The sequence below is a fragment of the Larimichthys crocea genome, chromosome XXI (assembly GCF_000972845.2).
Source record: "Larimichthys crocea isolate SSNF chromosome XXI, L_crocea_2.0, whole genome shotgun sequence".
Taxonomy (NCBI): Eukaryota; Metazoa; Chordata; class Actinopteri; family Sciaenidae; genus Larimichthys; species Larimichthys crocea.
In genome coordinates this window covers 12,484,026-12,503,772 of record NC_040031.1, presented here as the reverse complement: position 1 = coordinate 12,503,772, position 19,747 = coordinate 12,484,026, and the positions used below count along the sequence as shown (strand labels likewise).

General features: G+C 40.0%; 2 protein-coding genes across 2 annotated transcripts; one reads left to right on the top strand and one right to left on the bottom strand.

Moving 5' to 3' along the window:
* Window positions 1–2,783: 2,783 nt before the first annotated feature.
* On the top strand, window positions 2,784–11,057 carry irak4 (interleukin-1 receptor-associated kinase 4). The gene is made up of 11 exons (XM_010749393.3): window positions 2,784–3,159; window positions 3,251–3,396; window positions 4,823–4,999; window positions 5,907–6,067; window positions 6,148–6,212; window positions 6,861–6,975; window positions 7,075–7,184; window positions 8,012–8,198; window positions 8,727–8,789; window positions 9,047–9,211; window positions 9,870–11,057. Exons 1-11 carry the CDS (start codon window positions 2,999–3,001, stop codon window positions 9,915–9,917), a joined length of 1,398 nt encoding a protein of 465 aa, XP_010747695.3. The 5' UTR covers window positions 2,784–2,998; the 3' UTR covers window positions 9,918–11,057.
* LOC104933858 (twinfilin-1) lies at window positions 10,259–18,131 on the bottom strand. The gene is made up of 9 exons (XM_010749392.3): window positions 17,991–18,131; window positions 16,732–16,812; window positions 16,454–16,632; window positions 15,363–15,458; window positions 15,128–15,232; window positions 12,989–13,114; window positions 12,368–12,518; window positions 12,136–12,257; window positions 10,259–11,505 (listed from the first exon to the last, which is right to left on the bottom strand). Exons 1-9 carry the CDS (start codon window positions 18,013–18,015, stop codon window positions 11,338–11,340), a joined length of 1,053 nt encoding a protein of 350 aa, XP_010747694.1. The 5' UTR covers window positions 18,016–18,131; the 3' UTR covers window positions 10,259–11,337.
* Between the last annotated feature and the right edge of the window lie 1,616 nt (window positions 18,132–19,747).

The window sequence follows — 19,747 nt, the reverse complement described above, 5'->3', positions numbered from 1 at the left end:
TACTTATGCATAGTCAGTGTGCTTCCTCCCAGTTTGGAGAAGCAGACAGAAGTAACGTCAGATAGCCCAACATTGTCTCAACCACAGAACTTAAGTATTCCTGCACCTAAACCCAACTGTGCAACACATGGTGTATTCTGCCAGACCTGACAGCAAAGTAAAGCAATAACAATACGCTCACTGTAGCGTATCATTTTTTCATGTGGCTAAAACTTGTTTTTTTTTTCTGCTGACCTTGTCCACAGCAGTGCTTTTCTTTACTTCCATGCCTGGATTACTTTCAGTTCTCCAAAGTGGAGGCACGCTGACTGCCGTCCACTGTCACACACTGACTCTACATAAATACCTAAAATATCCATTGAAGTACAGTATCACAGAGCCGCTGGCATTGTTGTAGACTCTTGTTTCATGTGTCTGCTTGGTTTTATTAGATGTATTTTTTTGTTTTGTTGGGATTTCACTAAAATAAAATGTTTTTCTCAAGCTTAGATCTAAAGAAGAATATCCCTCACAAAGGCAAGCACACACACACACCTCACAACTCATCACCCCACCCATCCAGCTAGACAGCCTGGCCCTGCAGTCCACATGGAACTGATCACAATTCAACAAACACAGTGTAAATAGCAACTAACACACCATAAACAGATCAAGCATTGCTAGTGCACATACACAAAAAGGTAATCTAAGCACTTGAGAGCAAATGCTTCCATTTGTTTGCAAATTTGCCAATGCTGTTTGACAGTTTGGGTTTGATGAGGTTGTTTGTTTCATGCAGCTTGAAGGTTTTAAAGAAGACAATAAGAGGTTTTTCTCTTGTGGTGTGTTTGGTGTTCATTGCCAGCATGGCCAGTGGCTTTAGCTGAACCTGCTGACCTGCTCAGTGAGCAAACATACGGTGTTGTCCAGTTCTTACTTCGACCACTCGTAGATCCACATCCATCGGGGTAAAATCAGATCAGGCATTTGATGCCAACAGAAAGAGAGAAAGGTAGGAAGGAGTGGGGGGCGATGATGATGGAGCAACAAATCCACAATCCACAAAAAAGGCAACATCAAAGCGGACATCTTTTGTACAATAACTACCACAATTGTTCTGTTTGTTGCTTTTAGCAAAGTTAGATTAAATCGCCCAAATCACTAAATCGGTTGCTTGCTGACAGCACAATGACAGCAAGTCCAGGGGGAACTCAGTGTCCACTTTTTCCTCCTCGAAAGAAGTTTCCATGAATAACTATTCAATCAATCCATAATGAGCACCAAGGTGTGTGATGTAATGTGTAATATACAGGCGTAAACAGTGGGGAACTTGCAAGCAGAAAGATGTGATGCATTCATTCACGTCAACGTATTTTCTAGCATGTATATATATTACTGCATTACATTTTCTGTATTGGAAGGGCACCTTGGAGAAGTGGTTCCTAAATATTTTGACCCCTGGCCCTGTGACCCCTGAAAAAAAAGGCAAAGTCTACTTGTGACTCCTCATCATAGGTCACAGCATGTGGACATTAGCTGTAAGCAAGAATTACTCTACAGTCCTGGATTGTTTAATGTGTTGTTGAAAGTGTCTAATATTTCACAACAAAGGGGCAAAAGGGGGCAAAAATATAAAAATATAACAATTGTTTCCCTGCTTTCTTATTCTTTTGATCATGTTGTGACCCCTCAGACTTCCTTTGGGATCCACCTGGAGGCCCACAATCCCCAGGTTTGGAATCACTTCCCCTACTGGGTACTTTATCACATTTTCTCCACAAGAAGTCACTCCAGAGGGCACTTTATCACGCTTTGTCCACTAGAAAGGCATCCTAGAGGGCACTAGAGGACACCTATATCATATTTTATCTATCATAGCATTGCAGAGGGTGCGCACTTTTAATGAGTTTTTTTTTTTTCAAACGTGAGGATACCAAGGGGGTGACTTTTTAGCTTTCACAGTGGGATAATGCTTCTTTTACTTTGAGAGAAGTTCTGAATACCTTCTGCACCATTGCAGGTATAGTAAACAAGACTTGGTTACTACACTTTAAATGATTGTATGCACTGTACTTCTTGACAGCTGTAATATCTAACTAAATCTTTACAGTAAAAAATGTGCAAGCCTCCATTCTTTCAAATTCTTGAACTCTGTCAATCCATATCTTTTGCCTTATAGTACAAGCAATTATTGCAAAGTTAATTATTAATTATTAATTATTTAAGTCTTTAACAACGCCAGGTTGCAGCAGGAACATTGACAAACATCATAAAACTGCGTAAACATTGCACCAAGCAACCAAAACGCTCCAGCAGCATTCTTGTTAAGAAATCAAACCTTTTGCTAAGATCTGTACAAATAGAAACATATATGAAAAAGTAAAACATTAAAACAATTTGTTTCCATTGCAAAAGAAATAGAACCACAAATAGAGATAGATAGAGAAATAAAAAGCATTTGATATGTTATACTTTTTCTAATGAAAAATGAACAAGGAGTGGGACATTTCTTTTTTAAATAGGCACCTTTTGGGACTTTATTATTAGAAATATTTAAATTCTAATAGTTGGAAACAGTGGATTCTCATTATTGTCCACTAGAGGACACTGCCATACTATAAGCATGTAGGAAAGCAAAGGACATGTGTCTGTGTGTCAAACTTTCTGCTCTTTCGTGTATGACTAAAGAAAAGAAACATGCACAGATATGTTGTATAACACATGCATGATGATGACCCGTGCACAGAGGCGTCATGCTGTGTCTTTCAGAGCCAGTGTCTCTGCTTTGCTGTGTTTCCGCATTGAAGGTGGAGACTCTCACTCACATGCTGTGTTACGTTTGGGGAAGTTGCTCAATATGGGAAAGTACAGACTTCACTGAGCGCTTCGTTCATGTTCTGTGTTTTTCCGGGTTTACTCAATGGGAAGATTAAAAAAACGCAAACAACGGAGTTGTAAATTGTACAGCATGTCAGATTAAATCTGCTCAGTCAATTCGTGTCAGTGTTTTCTCGCTATTATGAATAATTCAATAACTTCCGCTACTTACATTCGTAACCTCAGTTATAGTGTACGCCGCAAGCTGTCCGACTTCTTGGACTCTCAGGACAACTGGAAAGATGTTATTGTCTCCATACGGAAGCCCGGTGGAGACCTCAGGTACTCTCAGCACCATGTGAGGTGAGTGATTGCAGGAGGTGGCATGGCATAAACTGTTTTATTGGTTTAAAGATGGGCCATGATGCTTTAACACTGTCTGTTTGTTTTGCAGGAGGTTTGAAGGCCTTGTTGCACAGGGTAAAAGTCCCACAGTGGAGCTGCTGGCTGACTGGGGGACCACCAACTGCACAGTGGGTGATCTTGTGGACATTTTGAAGAGTCACAAGTTGCTGGCTGCTGCTAATGTTCTGTTACCTGGTATGATTTTAGAAAAAACAGTATGATAATCTCTACACTATGATAATCCATAATCTCGACAATTCCAACCATGAGCAACTACAAGTTATAAATTCTTACAACTCACACTAAATCCTGCATCACCCTCAAAACACTGCATCTGTTTACTTCATATACATATCTTTATATCCTGCCAAATCATAACACAAGTTATGTCAACGCTCTTTCCATATATCCAGGTCTAGGTCGCACTCTTTATAATAATTATGTACAGAGACTCGACAATTCCAACCATGAGCAAGCACTTGTAGCAAAGAAAGCTTCCTTTTTTAGGAGCAGGAAGCACCAGCTCATGTTCGGCGGCCTGATTGTCCCAAACTCAGACTTTATGAATTATTATTGGATTTATTTTAAAGGCGGAGTGGTGGTGGTGGTTAGCACTGTCACATCACAGCAAGAAGGTTCAAACCTCAGCTGGGGCCTTTCTTTGTGGGGTTTGCATCTTCTCTCCATGTCTGCGTGGGTTCTCCTACAGTCCAAAGACATTTGTAGGTTAATCAGGGACTCTAAATTGTTGTAGGTGTGAATGTGAGTGTGAATGGTTGTTTGTCTCTATGTGCCCTATGATAAGCTGGAGACTTGTCCGGGGTGTACCCCGCCTCTCGCCCAAATTTAGTTGGGATAGCCCCACAGATGATGGATGGATGGACATTATTATTATTATATGTCAAGGGCAATGTACAACAACTATTAATTTCATAGAAAGGGAAGATACGATTTGGATCAGATTTAGCTACTTTCCATCTGCAGGCTACATGCTGGTACAGACAAACACTACTATGTCAACTTAAAGGTCAAGAGATCTCTGGAAAATGAGTTTCAGAAGTGCAAAAGCAAGGAGCACTTTGTCAGAAAGATATTTTTAAAACTTTGCCACTACAAATAACAGTGGACATATAGTGAAAAGAACATACAGATACTGAAAATCAACAAGTATGAAACAGAAAACGAATGAATCATCACAGCTGTTTTTAGCGAATGGAGACCCTCACTAGCTTTCTTAGAACACGATATCAAGTCAAGTCAAATTTTATTTAGAGTAAATCACAGCACTTACAAATCTCAGTGTCCTGCAGAGGTTTTAAAATCTGTATCTACCCACTGTTAGACGGGATAAGGAAAAACTGCACCCAAATTTAGCAACTGACGAAAACTGGACCACAAAATTTTATAACCATGTAGGTTATAAAATGTTTGAGAAGAATGTGGATCCAGGAGGCCATAACAAAAGAACAATCTCAGGTGTTGCCAGGTGGGACCTGAGTCATACCTTCTCTCCACTGAGGACAGGCCACATAAAGATAAACTTACACACCTTGGAAACGTGAGAAGAGAAAGAGGGTTAGATCACTTATTTTGATGTCTTTTTCCTTTTATCCTCACACAGTGGCAGATGACATCCCATCAGAGCCACAGCAAGTGTCTTCAGCAGCAGGAACATACAGCACTCTCCCCACAATGGTACTGGAGGCCACAGAAACACAGCCAGCACCACCAGCACAACCTGCCACCACTGTCCTGCAGACACAGATTCTACCGGACAGTAGTGACACGAGTCACACAGGTGGACTGCGCTTCTTTATTTTTTTTTTCAACAAATCGAGTTAATCCACATATCAAGAGTTTTATGACTTAAGTTAACACAGTCGCCTGTAAAGAGGCTGGTAAGAATAGTACTTTTTAGGAGGTTGTAAAGTATATTGCACAATATTTGGGTTAATCAAACATATATTACTTTTAAATGAGGCGTAGTGGACATTCAAATGTATCATAACCTAACATGACATAAATACCGTATGTGGTACACTGTTTACCTTTAAAGTACACTTATAAAATACATGGTAATGGGACAGAGGCACAAACATAAACAAAACAAAAACAAGAAGGAACCAAACCAAATATCTAAATATATCTTAAATATACAGTAATGAATAAAATATTGTATTAATAATAGCAAACCTGTAGTTTGTTTTTAAATGATAAAGAAAGGACAAATGAAAGAAGCAAATGATAATTAAAGTAAATAAATATATTTAAAGAATGGGAAAGAAGCAGGACATTGAAGTTGATGTTGGCACCTCTGGGCACTCGCCATATCCCCAGATGTGGTCAGCTGGCATAGTTTAATTTGTAACAATGCATCATAAGTGCTAATATTTTTGTTCGTAAAATCCAAATATGCAAAAAGTAACCTACAAAAAGTACATTTTACTTGTGAATCGTAGTGAAGTAGATGTGTAATGTAGAATAAAATGGAAATACTCTAAATTACTCTTATTTGTCTTACAGTAAATGTAAAAACGACATTGCTTTTGTCCTGATATCTCGATTTCCACTGAAGCAGAATTGTAAACGAAGCTGCTTCTTTGAAGAATTGTGATTTCACAAAATTGACCAGCAGGTAGCAGCAGTGTGGCCTTTTCAGCCTGAACAAAAGTTAATCCGACACGCTTCTCTCTGACCTTTGTTAGGTTTCTCCAGTTTCTTGTACAATGAGTTGATGAGGATTACAGGAAACTTTGATGACCGTCCCGTATCAGATGGCGGCAGCAGACTTGGAGAGGGAGGCTTTGGCACTGTATACCAAGGTCTCCTGGATGCCAGACCGGTCGCAGTGAAAAAACTGAATCCAGTAAGTCGAACTATTTTCAAGATAATCTCATATTTTCGAAGATGTTCTAAATCACCAACGCAAATTATCGTCTCTTTTAGATAGACGACGTCCCCCTGGAGGAGCTGCGAGTTCAGTTCAACCAAGAAATCCAAATTCTACAAACGTATGTTTGGTCTTCAGTCTGTACCCTTGTTTAACGCCTCTTAACCATTAAGCCTTGATTTTATTAGCCAGAGTAGACAAGCTGTTCTGAAGGAGGCATCTTAATCAGGGTAATGGACCTTCAGAGAGAGAGCATTAAAGGGGTTTTTGGAAAAGCAGCATGTAGTAAGCTGCACACCAACAAATTCCTTCAATTATTCTAATCACAACCTGGGAAAATATTTGATTTAGAGATCTTAAACGTAAACACTTGTCACTGTCTTGTGCAATCGGTGTTTTTTCAGTGGTGACAGAAACAATGACACATCAGAGGGCTGTACAATAAAAATCAAACAGTGGATGACACAGAGGAACCTGCATGTATTAAGAGATTAGTTTGAGATTTGAGAAACACTCACTGTTCGTCTGTTTAAAGCATGTATGCACCTTTTTGAGAGAACTAACAACACATGCTTCCTCTGGCAGATGAAAAGTTGAATTGATAAACAACAAAATACATCCTTTTACACGTATACTGTATACTCATGGGTGTCACTGCTAATAAATTTGCAAATAAGCAAATTTCCTGAAATGTCAAACCCCAACATAGGTTACCGTAATGACTCGCATATGCAAACACTTTGGTTTGACAACGCTGTGCGTTCAACAGGTTGAGACATGAAAACTTGGTCGACATGGTTGGATTTTCCTGTGACGGACAGTACCCATGTTTGGTGTATGCCTTAATGGCCAATGGTTCTTTGCTCAACCGACTAGCCTGCATGGTAAGCATCATTTACACATACCCATGTACTCTGCTTTCCAGTACTTGTGCATTTACAGATAAAGAGATCATTCAACTGTATGTTTTTTTGTCCTATCAGCAGGGAACTCCTCCACTGTCCTGGCGACAGAGATGCTCGATAGCCGAAGGGACAGCGAGAGGCTTAGACTATCTGCACAACAACCATCATGTCCATAGAGATATTAAAAGGTACGTAAAGTGAAGTCCGTCCTCATCATTAATTGATGGAATAGTTTTTTGTGAATGCTGTTTGTGAGTTTCTTCCCAAGATGACACCACTTCATTTAGAGTTCACATAACTATCCCATAAATGCATCAAAGAAGCATTAAAGATGGGTTCAAATCCACTTTTTCCAGGCGGTGTTTGGCTTGGTTGGTGGAGCAGCCGCCCCATGTGTGAAGGCTTAGTCCTTGCTGCGGAGGCCCAGGGTTAGAGTCCGACCTGTGGCTCTTGCCCGCTTGTCGTTCCCCATCTCTTTCCCCCCACATTTCCCGTCACTCTTCTGCTGTCTCTATCAAAATAAAACTTGAAAAGGCTCAAATCTGTCAGATGTGATCAGATCTGAAAAATTAAGCTACACCAGTGGTTGGTTAGCATAGTTTAGGATAGAGACGCAAATTAGGATATCTGTTGTTCATTTCTGCTTTTGTACAGATTAAACACACAAGCAATAATAAAACAATTTCCAAAATGTTGATTTATTCCTGATAATAAGCTGCATTTTTAGGCTATTGTACACTAAAACAAACAAGATATAGTTAGGTGAATTTTGTTGTTTTTTCAATGTCAGGCTAGCTCTTTCCCCCTGTTTTCAGTCTTTGTGCTAAGCTAAGCTAACTGTCTCCAGGTGGCTTCATAAACAGAGATATGAGATATGTGGTATCGATCTTCTCGTCCAACTCTCAGAAAGAAATCAAATTAAACACACTTGCCAAAATGTGGACACTAGCAGAAAGATTTGAATTTGTTAAACCGGCTCGCCTCACTGTGCTTATAACCGTCGCTGTCTTGTTAGTGCAAACATCCTGCTGGATGAACAGTTTGTGGCAAAGATCTCAGACTTCGGGCTGACAAGAGCATCGGCTAAGCGGACATCAACGACGGTGATGACGGAGAGGATTATGGGCACCAGTGCATACATGGCACCTGAGGCCCTAAGAGGAGAGATCACACCAAAATCTGACATCTTCAGCTTTGGAGTGGTACATGCACACACAAACACACACATAAACACACACACACAGATGGGGATCTTATGTCAGGAAAGGAAAAACTGCAACTGTAATGTAAAATATGGAACACAGCTCAGCAGTTTACTTGAGTGCTAGGTTCTCCCAAACTACTGACACGTACATAACTGCAGGACATAAACATTACAGTATACATTTCTTCCCATTTGTGAAAATAGAGCTCCATTTCATGTATCATCTATCATTATATCCTACTAAAGATTTGGAATCAGTTTAGGGGCACAGCTGTGCTGTATTAGTAGCTATAAATGTCAAACATATTACCCATTGTATGACAGTGGTTGGGTGATTTATGAGATCAGCAGTGTATAAAACTGCCTGACCTTCAATATAGTGCAGTATGTACAGCTTATATGTCTTATTAGGACAGCTGTGGAAACACTACAGTTTCTGTGAGCCTGCTTGGCACATGGCGAGGTAATAAAAGGTTTTCTGTCGTCCTGAGCCATGTGATTAACCCCATCTCTCTGCCATCTACAGGTGTTGTTAGAAATATTGTCTGGACTCCCGCCAGCCGATGAAAACCGTGAGCCGCAGCTCTTGGTGAGCAGCACAAAAGGGGCTTTGACTGTGTATCTATCAAGCTACAGTTTACGATTACAGCTCATTAAAGACTTTGCATTTAATTAGTAAGAACGCGGTATCAGTTAGCAGTCATTAAAAAGTAATTGAAAGGATTTCAGACAGTTTCATCAGACTTGAAACTTGAAAAGCAGTATTTTCCTTCCAATCATGGCTTTTGAAGTTGGCTTCGCTCATCTTTAACGTGATTTTCCCCAACCCTCACTCTCACCGTCCAGATGGAGGCGAGGTATGATATAGAAGATGAGGAAGATGAGCTGACTTTGGAGGACTTCTTGGACAAAAAGATGGGAGCCTTGGACATGGGCCAGGTGCAGAGTGTCTACTCTTTGGCCTGTAATTGCCTCGAGGATAGGAAAAACAGACGGCCAGTCAGCAAACAGGTATAGTGAGGAGAGACGGATATTAAGATGTACAGTTTGAGCTCATGTAACAAAACCAAGCAAGTCCTAGTCTGTCACTCAGCCCCAATAGGTAAATCTTTGATATATGAAAGACTCAGTAATTTCTAAAAACAGCTGAGTATTCTAGTTTCTGGCTATTGTAACTCAAACAGGACCAAATAGTGCATTTGTTTGAGGCTATTTTCAGCGCTGGATTTGGTGCACCAGTTTATGGCAGCAGGATGGCATATGAGACAGATTAACTTAAAATAAACTACATTGCTCATGTTCATTATAATAAACTACACCCAGTATGGCTCAATTATGTGTTTTTCTTAGTAATTTTAAGGTTTATGACACACGCTTTAGCTTCACAGACTATATTTGTTAGGGCGGATCAATTCATTGTTGGTTTTAGTGTTTTTATGGGATGTGTTATCATCAGACAGTACAGTTTATCATTGACATAGGTTCACTGACAGTGACAAAGGTCATAAAACTGCAGTAAAGAATTAGACAGAAATAAACTCTGGATTTGCTGCAGCCTTGATAAGATTATAAATTCCCATGTTTTCTGTAAGGAAATGATGAAATACAAAAATACATATGGATGCCTGTGCAATGTAATATTTAACAATATTAATATCTATCTCAACAGGTCCTCTTGGAGCTTCAAGGAGTCGTAAAAAACGTTTCACTGGATTAAAGCACAGGGGTGAAGCGTAGCATCCCAGAGAAGACTTTGAGCCAGCTCCAGTCACACAGTGACAAATACATTTCATTCAGCAGATTTGCAGAAATTAATGTTGACTGTGACAAATGTATTGTTTTGCAACAATCTTTCTCTGTAGTAATGAACTGTATTTTTTTTATCAGAAGCATGTAGCTTAGTTTTTTACTGTGCAAGTATTACAACTACTCCAAAGTGTGCCGTTACATCACATTTTGATGGCTTAATATCTTGAAAAAGCTGAAAACCGTTATTCTAGCCAGTGTTTCTGTCGTGTATTTATTATGAAGACAAATGAATGAATGAATGAAACACTGTATGATTTAAATATTTTTTTATTTTTCTTCTTTAAAAGAAAGATTTGTAAGAAAACAAATAAGACCAAACATGATTTTTTTTTTCTCCTTCCTATTATAATGACATTGTATGAATATAAAGGGCTTTTCCCTTCGAACATGAGGTGAGCTTAGTAGTTTGCCTAATAATAATCAGTAGATCAGTGGATGTGGCAACATTTTGATCAAGGTAAAGTATTCCCTTTCCTATCCGGTTTCTTAGGTTCCCTATTGTGTGGGAGCCCGGCAAAGTTTGAGTAGCTTCCTCTCAGTGAAATATGAGATGGATTGACGTAATATTTCTGGAAGCCCCTGTTCTTTCTTTCCACTTGTGATCCTCACCGACACAGACAACCACCAGAACAGACCAGACTGTTTCTTAATCATAGAGCATCACACAGCTACAATATGTACATTTACAGCACTTGCATAGAAAAATAAGTTTCTCAGCAGATGATTTTTTTTTCATGTAAACCACAGTTATATATCAAAAAAGAAGTCAATTTTCCAATATAAAATGCACTGTTAAAATGAATCAATAGACACAGGTGGGATAATTATATCATCTCTGCTTTGGAGCACCTTGTGCAAACACGAGGAGACAAATTTCAAAACATTAGACACAAAAACATTAATTGACACGGACTTAAGGAATGCAAGTTAAGAATTGGAGCATGTGAACTAAAAATGGGGGGGGGGGTTAATCATATTGGCGCAAGTTCACATTCATCGCACTGACATTTCTAAAGTCTTAGAGCTGGCAACAATGTAAAAACCTCAACGTTGACTTTGTTAGGGCCTCTTATCGGAAATTCATTTGTGTGACTCTACTAACAGACATAAATATGCTTCCATTTGGCAAGCTACAAATGGAAACTCTGAAATGTGTCATTGCTCAGTTATCCTTGGCGTGCATAGTTGGTCTCTGGTGAACTCTGTGGGAATTTGAAGTTGTCGTCTTATTCTTTTAAACAAGCGTGTTTCCCCTTCCACCCCATCAAAGGAATGTCGCACTGTGAAACGTGGGTGGAGGTGGTGGCCGGGTGTGTGTTGAGGTCTGTTTAATCTTCCTCGTCTCTGTCTGCGGGTGGTCGGGTGATGCGGCGGCCACCCTTCTTCCCAGACGGGCCTTTGGGCTTGGCGAAGGCCTGCTTGTGCACATGCTGCTTGGGATGCACCTCCTCGTACAGGAAATCACTGGTTAGTTCGTGCCCATTGTCGATCTCCAACTAGGAAACAGGCAAAAAAAAAACAAAACTATGAGATGACCTGCAGAATCCACTTGAGCAATAATTCCAGCTCATAAAACATTCCCTTAAAAGAACATCTTTTTAACTATTATCAGCTTCAAAACGCTGTCTGTCTTGTGTCTTTGTCACCGGTTTAAAAAAACAGTGCAATAAATTCCCATTCAAATTTCCCACAGCTAAGAGAGATGTATTAAAATTGCTTTTTGTTTGTGAACCAGTTCAAAGTGTACAGATATTGAGTTGACTATCATGTGTGACAAAGACAGGCAACACGTCGTCACATTTAAGGAGCTGGAACCATTCAAAATTTGGCATTTTTGCTTGAAAAAAACAAACAAATCACCCATCAAAATAGTTGTCAATTAACTTTCTATCTGGTCGATTGATAGATTGCTGCAACACCGGATCGAACCACATTCATAGCCCCCCTTTAATGTCGCCCCCTTGTTGAACGTTGGTTATTCAGTCATGAATATTTGATATTTTGGAGAATCACTGAAGATTTGAAAAGCTTTCAGCAGCTTGCAGTTCCTGACAAACCTTCAAGGTTGCTTTGCTGTTGCTGACCACAGGCTTTTTTTTCTCCCATCATGCTGGATTGTTTCTTACCTTTTTCTCAATCTCAATCTGGAGTTTGTTTTCCACCATGTCAACCAAGGGGTTTTTGCAGCTGGAGTAGAGCATCCTCTCTCGGATGCTACACTTGTACCCGGGCATAGAGTAGATGAAGACTGCAAAGGATCAAAGGATGGGAGGAGAAGTTAGAGCAACATGAGCGGACGTAGCTGTGTGGAGATAATAAGGGGTGTGTCGGCTATTTGTTATGAGAGAATCTATTCACCCGTGGACTCTAGGTAGTCGCCTTCATGTGAATGTTTGTAGAGGAAGAAGTGGTAGCGTGCAGAATCTGTAGGGATTCTCATTGGCAGATCTTTCACCTCCGTTGGCTCAGTGCTGCACAACCGAATCAGCTCCTGTTCAGCGTCTACTTGCTGTTGACAGAGGAAATTAAAAAAGTTACCCTCAAAAGGTTGGTGACTTGTGACCGGGAAGTCCCCGCTTTGAATTCGACACCGATGGGGCAGTGAATAACAAACAGCAAATCTCACACTCCCTCTCAGGTGTGTCTGTCACTGGTGTACTGGAGTAAACCCTGAGTGGACGAATAGAATCAAACACGCTGGTTTCTTGAAAAGCTCTCAGGATAACAAACACAAAGGGAACTGACAGAAAGCAGCCATACCAGCCACAATTATTCCTTTGTACTTTGCTCTGATCTGATCTTGTGACATGAACCCGTCGAATTTCAATGAGAAGAACAAAGGCTTTTTGGATATAATGAGTAACTCATTGTGTCGATCAGCAAACAAACACATCTGTATCTCTCCAAACAACATATATATACGGAGACAGAAGACTGGTTTTCTTATTCAAAATATTGATCTAGCAAACTCAGACTCACCAGTTGTACGTAGTTGATTTTTTTCTCCCTGTAACGTTCAAGTGCCGCAACAGCGTCTTTGTGAAGCGGGAAGGCCACTCCCTGCAGAGTCTGGTGCTTGGTTTCCGAACCGATGTCCGTCTGCACCTGAACGCACCACAAACACAGACAAACACAGCGCACAACCAAAGGCACTTTAGTTAATTATATTTAATACTTACTTAACTTCAAAAATCGCATATGTGAGTAGGGTTGCAAAATTCAGGGAATTTTCAAAAGGTGGAAACTTTCCATGGGAATTAATTAACAGGAATTTATGGGAACACTAGGGAATAAACTAGAAATTTACTAAATTGAAGGTTGGCGGAAAGTTGGGGAAAATATATTTAAACAGATTTCGCATTAATTTCCATATGTTTCCAATTTGGAATATTCCAAAAATTCCCCAGCTTAAGTTCCCATGGAAAGTTTCTGGAAATTTACCATCTATTTGTGTACTTAAAAAAAAAAAAAAGCTCCTTAAAAGGAAGATTTAGGCAGCAACACCCAAATGAATCATACGGTAACTATGCGGTGTCTAACACTCATAGGTACATTCAGGTTCCCATTGATGATTTCAGTATCATAACAGCCGGTGAATAAGAGAACAAACACTCTTCGTTTCAGTCATCAGAAAGTGAAAAGGTTTACAAGTGAAACAAGCGGCTTGAATTTTGAAACGTGATGATTACAAATGAGGTGCTTGTATCGGAAGTGACAAGACGCTTCGACGAAATCACAGAAAACTATAAATGCTGGGAGGGTGATGGTGGGGGGGGGATTATACACTGATGGATTGAATCTATTTTTAGAACCCTGTTCCCACAAAACGAAATGCCGTGCAAACATGATTGAGCCTCCGATGTAACTACCTCGCATACCAAAAAGGATTGCGGGTCTTTTATCCATCTGCTTAGTAAGAGGCAGGGCAGGCAGGCAGGCAGTCGACTAAGGCACGGAGATGATAAATATTTCAAAGCCTCTTTTTCATCTAGGCGGTACAGATTAATGCTACATTATCTTCCTTCAACAGCTGGACGTGAGGGACAGGCACAAAGCTCACTTCCCATTTGCTCTTGCTGCTTTTAATTGACCATAGTTTAGAGAGGGAGTGCACTACTCAAACACTTCCATATATGGTCAGAAAGACAGTTCTTGCTTATGTGGCAGACAAGAGGAGCAGAAATCAGATTAGCTTGTTACTTAAAGTAACAAAAACAGTTCATTGGGGTTAATTTAAGATACTTTTTTTCTTTTTTTTTACTTTCTGTGCAGTGGAGTCTGACACAGCCCTAAAGCCCTTCATATCGGCAGTGTAAACAGTGCTGACGTCATCAGCAGTGTGCGGTGGATATCACATTACAGCATTTCTTTTTCTTATCCCTTCTAACAACAAAGGCAAAGCACGACGATGCGGCTCACCTGTGCTCCATGCGGAATCACTGCCAATCACTTTCAGGCACTGAGAGCTGCAGCACTTTCACATTTGCATGTCAGCGTGGATATAATTGACGCGAGCGGCCGTAAAGAGCTCGTCTGAAACCGCCGTGTTGCCGAGGGTTGAATGGGGTTTGTGACTGTAAACAAGAGTTTTTTTAATGGAGCTACAGCTTATACAGCTGTGAGCTGCATAAGCTTAATAGATTCATCTCTGCCAACATCCTGCTGTTCTAATGCATCAGCGTCTTTGTGCTGTGTTGATAGGGCTTGGGCAAGCAAATGCACACTTGCACTGCTGCTGACCTTGTGCTGTTTTGGAAGGATGCATCGCTGGCCCTCATTGATACTCTGCACCACTTCTGGTGGGACTTGCAGTCTCCTGCATAGGAGATGTGATAAGGTGTGATACTGCTGTGAGCTGAGGTCAGCTCTTTTTTCTTCCCCCCGCCGTCCCCGACTGAAGCCACACATGTAACCATGACAAAGTCTCGTCCGTTTTTAGAACTGAAACCGAGAACAAGCCTAATCTGCGCCCACTTCAGAACACAGACTGGCCACACAAGTACCTAAAAAGGCAGCGGTGTCTGTGTGCACGAGCAGTGTGAGGTATATCATTTCCAAAATGATCTCAAAGTGGAAATGACATCTGAATAATGTATCTGTGTGTGTGTGTGTTTGTACCTCACTTAGTTTAATCTGCCTCAGTTCCTCCTCTGCTGCAGTGAGGGGCAAGGGAGCGGCCTGCGAGGTCAGATACTTCCTGTATCCGCTGAGATTCAAGTCATCCTGGAGACCAGAAAATAGCACAATCACACATCATGCAGTGATGCAGCCTGACTCACTAACGCATCTCTGCTCATATGCGGCTGCCACAAATCAAAAGGCCGACGCTTTACTGCAGACTCAAAGGACTAACCTTTGTGGTTGCAAAAATCTCATCCTTGATGTGTCCACCTCCGAACTCTTTCTTCAGTGTGGCTCTGGTAGCAGCATATAACATTTTTTGTCTCACCTGTTGAGAATATGAAGAAGGTGAGACAGTCATTATTTAGAACATTTTATTCATTTTTCCTTCCTTCTTTTTGCTCCGTGTTTTCTAAAAGAAAGAATAAAGCGTAATGTGTGCAACATAACTCAGTTTGTGTTGGATGATTGTTCATATTCTTTCAAAGTTGCTCTGTGGAATTTTCTACTAGTGGTCAAAACCTCCACAACATACCTCTAAATTATCAAATGGGTGATTTTAGATGAAGATTAGATTTAGATTAAATGAAGTTTGCATACCTAAATGAAATATTAGATCTCACTTTGTCTGAACAAAAACAAATGAAAACACACAAACACAGACACATAACTAACTCAGTTAAGGAAGCACCATGCATTGCTTGTGAAATGATTTTGCAACTTCCAGACAAGCCTAAACCTGAAGCTCCATGCTTTGAGCTGGAGGACAGGAATGTGAAGCTCGGTTATGTCTTTGACAAAGTGAATCTGAGCTCAGTCTCTCCACCGTGCAGTCAGAGCGCTGCAAATATCCTGCATGGCACTTTATTTTTAAGTTCTAGGCTCCCTTTTGCGACATTCCTCTTTCCACTGCTACAAAAACAACATGACGATATTTGTCGTGGCTATTTTGACCGACTGGTTCATCAAGTTTCAGTGTGACAATGACTGTATTAAGAACAAGTGAAAATGCAAAATGCACATTTTACATGGCGGAGAAACAGCACAGCAAGATATGCTTATATCACCTAAAAGTACCAAGAGGTTGAATTCTGAGATGAGGGGGTTACGGTTTTTGGGAAGCATCATTATCCATATTTAGACTTCAAGAGGTTTGTTAGTAATGAATGCGCTGGTGTCCATGTTTATACAGTCTTTCAACAAATGTACAAAGAATTGCTGCCTTGATGTGGCAACTCCACCCATCTGATTCTCAAAGCAGAGGAGGGCAGATGCCATGAAGCATGGAAAGCTATTCATTAAAAACCAGCTTGGTTTTCTTACTATGGAGTTGTCCGGTGACCAGGCCAGGAAGATCCACTCGAAGCCCTGGTTGTTAGTGGAGTCCAGCCTGTACAGAATGTAGCAGGGCATGTCATCCTCGATGAGGGGCAGCACTAAGGAATCGTACTCCTGGTCCCACTTCTTTGACGCTCTCTTGGTGGTGCCCAGAGTCAGCTGCTCTGTTAAGCAGATGTGTAACCACGCACAAGTTTCAGCGGCGCTTTGATCGCGTTACCGCTCTTATATCAGCAGAAGTCAGGAAGAAGGACACAGCTTACCGTTTTCGATGACGATTTTTAAGACTCGATATTGGTCCCCGCTCTTGGCGGTGGCGAAGATATCCTTTACATCGTTACCCGCTGAGAAAAGACAGGAGAGAGAGAGAGGGGGGTGGTCAGTTTTAAACAGCTGCTTTAGACAGTCGCTTGACAACAACACACTCTTCCTAACATGGACATTTTGGAGCCCTGGATTGTAAGCAATCACCACAAAGGGCCGCACTATTATCTTCTCATTTGGCTTAGTTCACATACTATCAAGTGGACTTTGCCTTTAAACAAACACTGAGATGAAGTAACTCTTTGGTTCTGCACAAACAGCCTTTGTTATGATAATCAGAAAGGTTGTCAGGTTTCACCTAGGAACAAAGATGTGAGACACACACACACCTACGTGAATAAACGTGCACCCGACCCTAATTCAAAGCAGCGTTTAATGACTCTGCAGTCTTGCAGACTGTAACAACAACAACAGGAAGATAGACCTGCAAAGCTGCAGTGCCTCCTTCAACAGGAAGGTGAATGGTTGCACATATTTAAATCAGCCGTGCATATAAAAGGAGCCAGCTTTACTTTGAAAGAGGCTCTGCACAGGAATAAAAATAAAAGTTTTGAGCTCTGTAGATGTGCACGTGATCACACCTAGATGCAAATTTAAGGTTATTTACCTAAAAACAAAACAGTGTTAGTGTTGGCATGGGGAAAGTACAAACCTTTCCAATATTTCCTTCTCCATGTCTATTAATATTTCACCTAATTTGCACGTTGTTTTACCTCAAAACAGACAGACAGCTACAAGCCCGGCTGACATTATGTAAAAGAATATATACAAAGGGCGTCACGCCCTTGTGAAGTCCATACTCTGTAATAACAGTGCAGCAGCAGCAGTGTTATCCACACACCGGCCGGTTTAACCAGGCCAGCAGTTTGTTTAAATGAAGGCGTCGCCCATCCATTCAGAAACTGAGGCGCTTTAATGCCTCATGTCGAGAAGTTAAAGCATGAAACACGTTTGTATTTTAATGAAAATTAACAGAGCGGACATTATTCAGGCGGCTCGTGGAGTTATATGTTAAGAAATGTTGTTTCATAGTGGTCAAAGTGTCACACACACATCACGTTAGCTCCGGGCTAGCTACGAGTGGCTAGCTCCACTAGCTTCTCGTTGCAATGAATCGTTGCAGCTCGGCCGGGAATAACACAGAATAACACAGAATATAACAAAACAGAAACACGGAGAGCGGCGGAAACGTGTCTACCTTGAATGCCCGTTTGATGAGACATTGTGTCTTTCGTCGGATAAAGGGGCTGATGCAGCTGATGAGGCGAAAAACCAAAACCAGGGCACGAGAAGCAGGAAGTGGACTACAGCAGCCAGGGCCACGCCCCGAGTGTGTCGTCATCAGCATCCGAAGAAATCACATGACTTAGTCCAAACTGTTTTAATTAATTATTAATTATTAATTTATTTATTAATTTAATGTTTTTAACACCAGAGCAGTTTTATTCTTTAACTGTATTTTAATTTAACTGTATTTATTTATATATGTACCTTGTAAAGGGCTATATAAATAAACTTGATTTGATTTGATTTGATATTAATGGTAAATATAAATGTAGTGCATCACAAGAATAAGTGGTACAAAGATTGATTCATATATTTTATAACAAGTAAAACGTGTAATGTCACTGAGTACAAAATGACTACAATATAATAATAATAATAATAATAATAATAATAATAATAATAATGATAATAATAATAATAATAATAATAATAATAATAATAATAATAATAAGCATAATACTCCATTACAAGTAAAAGCACATCCATAAAACTAACAGTTTGTTTTAATTTATTATGAATTATTAATGATAAATATAAATGTAGTGCCTTACAAGAATAAGTGGTACAAAGATTGATTTATATATTTTATAACAAGTAAAACTGCTATTTTTAAGGAAGAATCCTTGATTAAGGAAGACTGGATTCAAAAGTATCAAAGTTTAAGTTGAATTTATTGTTCTTGTACAAGAAGGAGTGTTTAACAGTGCAACAAACAAAAGGGGTTACAGAGAAATTTTCTCAAAATGGGCTGTCTCAAGCATCTTCCCACTAACAATCTTTTTTTTTTTTTGGTTTTTCTGCTTAGTACTGAACATTATGTTTCTAGTCCAAAATGACACTTCCCTAACCTGTCTCTCTTGTCCTTGAACTATTTTTTTAGTTATCTCTCCCTGCCAGCTTCAGCAAACACGTGCCAGATAAAAAGACAGACAGAAAACACACACACTCTCTAAATAAGCGTTAAAACATCTGCACCCCAATATACTCCTAATTTTTGATAACAAAAACTTGTAATGTCACTGAGTAAAAAATTACTACAATATTATAGTAATAATAATACTCCATTACAAGTAAAAGTACATACATATTATCAGCAGCAGAATGGGCCATGTACCGGTTATTTTATATTTTTGCATTTTTATGCATTTTAATGTACAAGGAAGGTTTCCATTTCAAATAATTCACACCCCTTTTGGCTGGTTTGCATCATATTTCACAAGCTCGCCGTCTGTTTTGCATGCAAAATCTAAATCTGTCAGGTAACTGGTAATTTTAGCTGTCGTGAAAAGTTCAATGTGCTTCTAAAATGTGGTGGAGTACAAAATGAATACAAATGGAAATACTTCAGTAAAGTATAAGTAGCTACTTCAAAATGTACTTCAGTAAATATATATTTTTGTTACATTCAACCACCACCATCCAAAGAGCAGCACCATCGCTGCTACTACTACTGCTACTACTGTGAGTACTACTGCTACCCAGGTAGGACTACCAGTCAGGTAAAGCACTGACTGCAACCCAGGGACAACAACAACTCCATCATACTAAGTACTGGTTGCTTTCCTGGCTTCCTGTTTCTGCTGCTATAATAATCATAATAATAATAATAATAATAATAATAATATACAGTATATATAGCTATACAGTGCTGCAGAGAAATAAAAAATC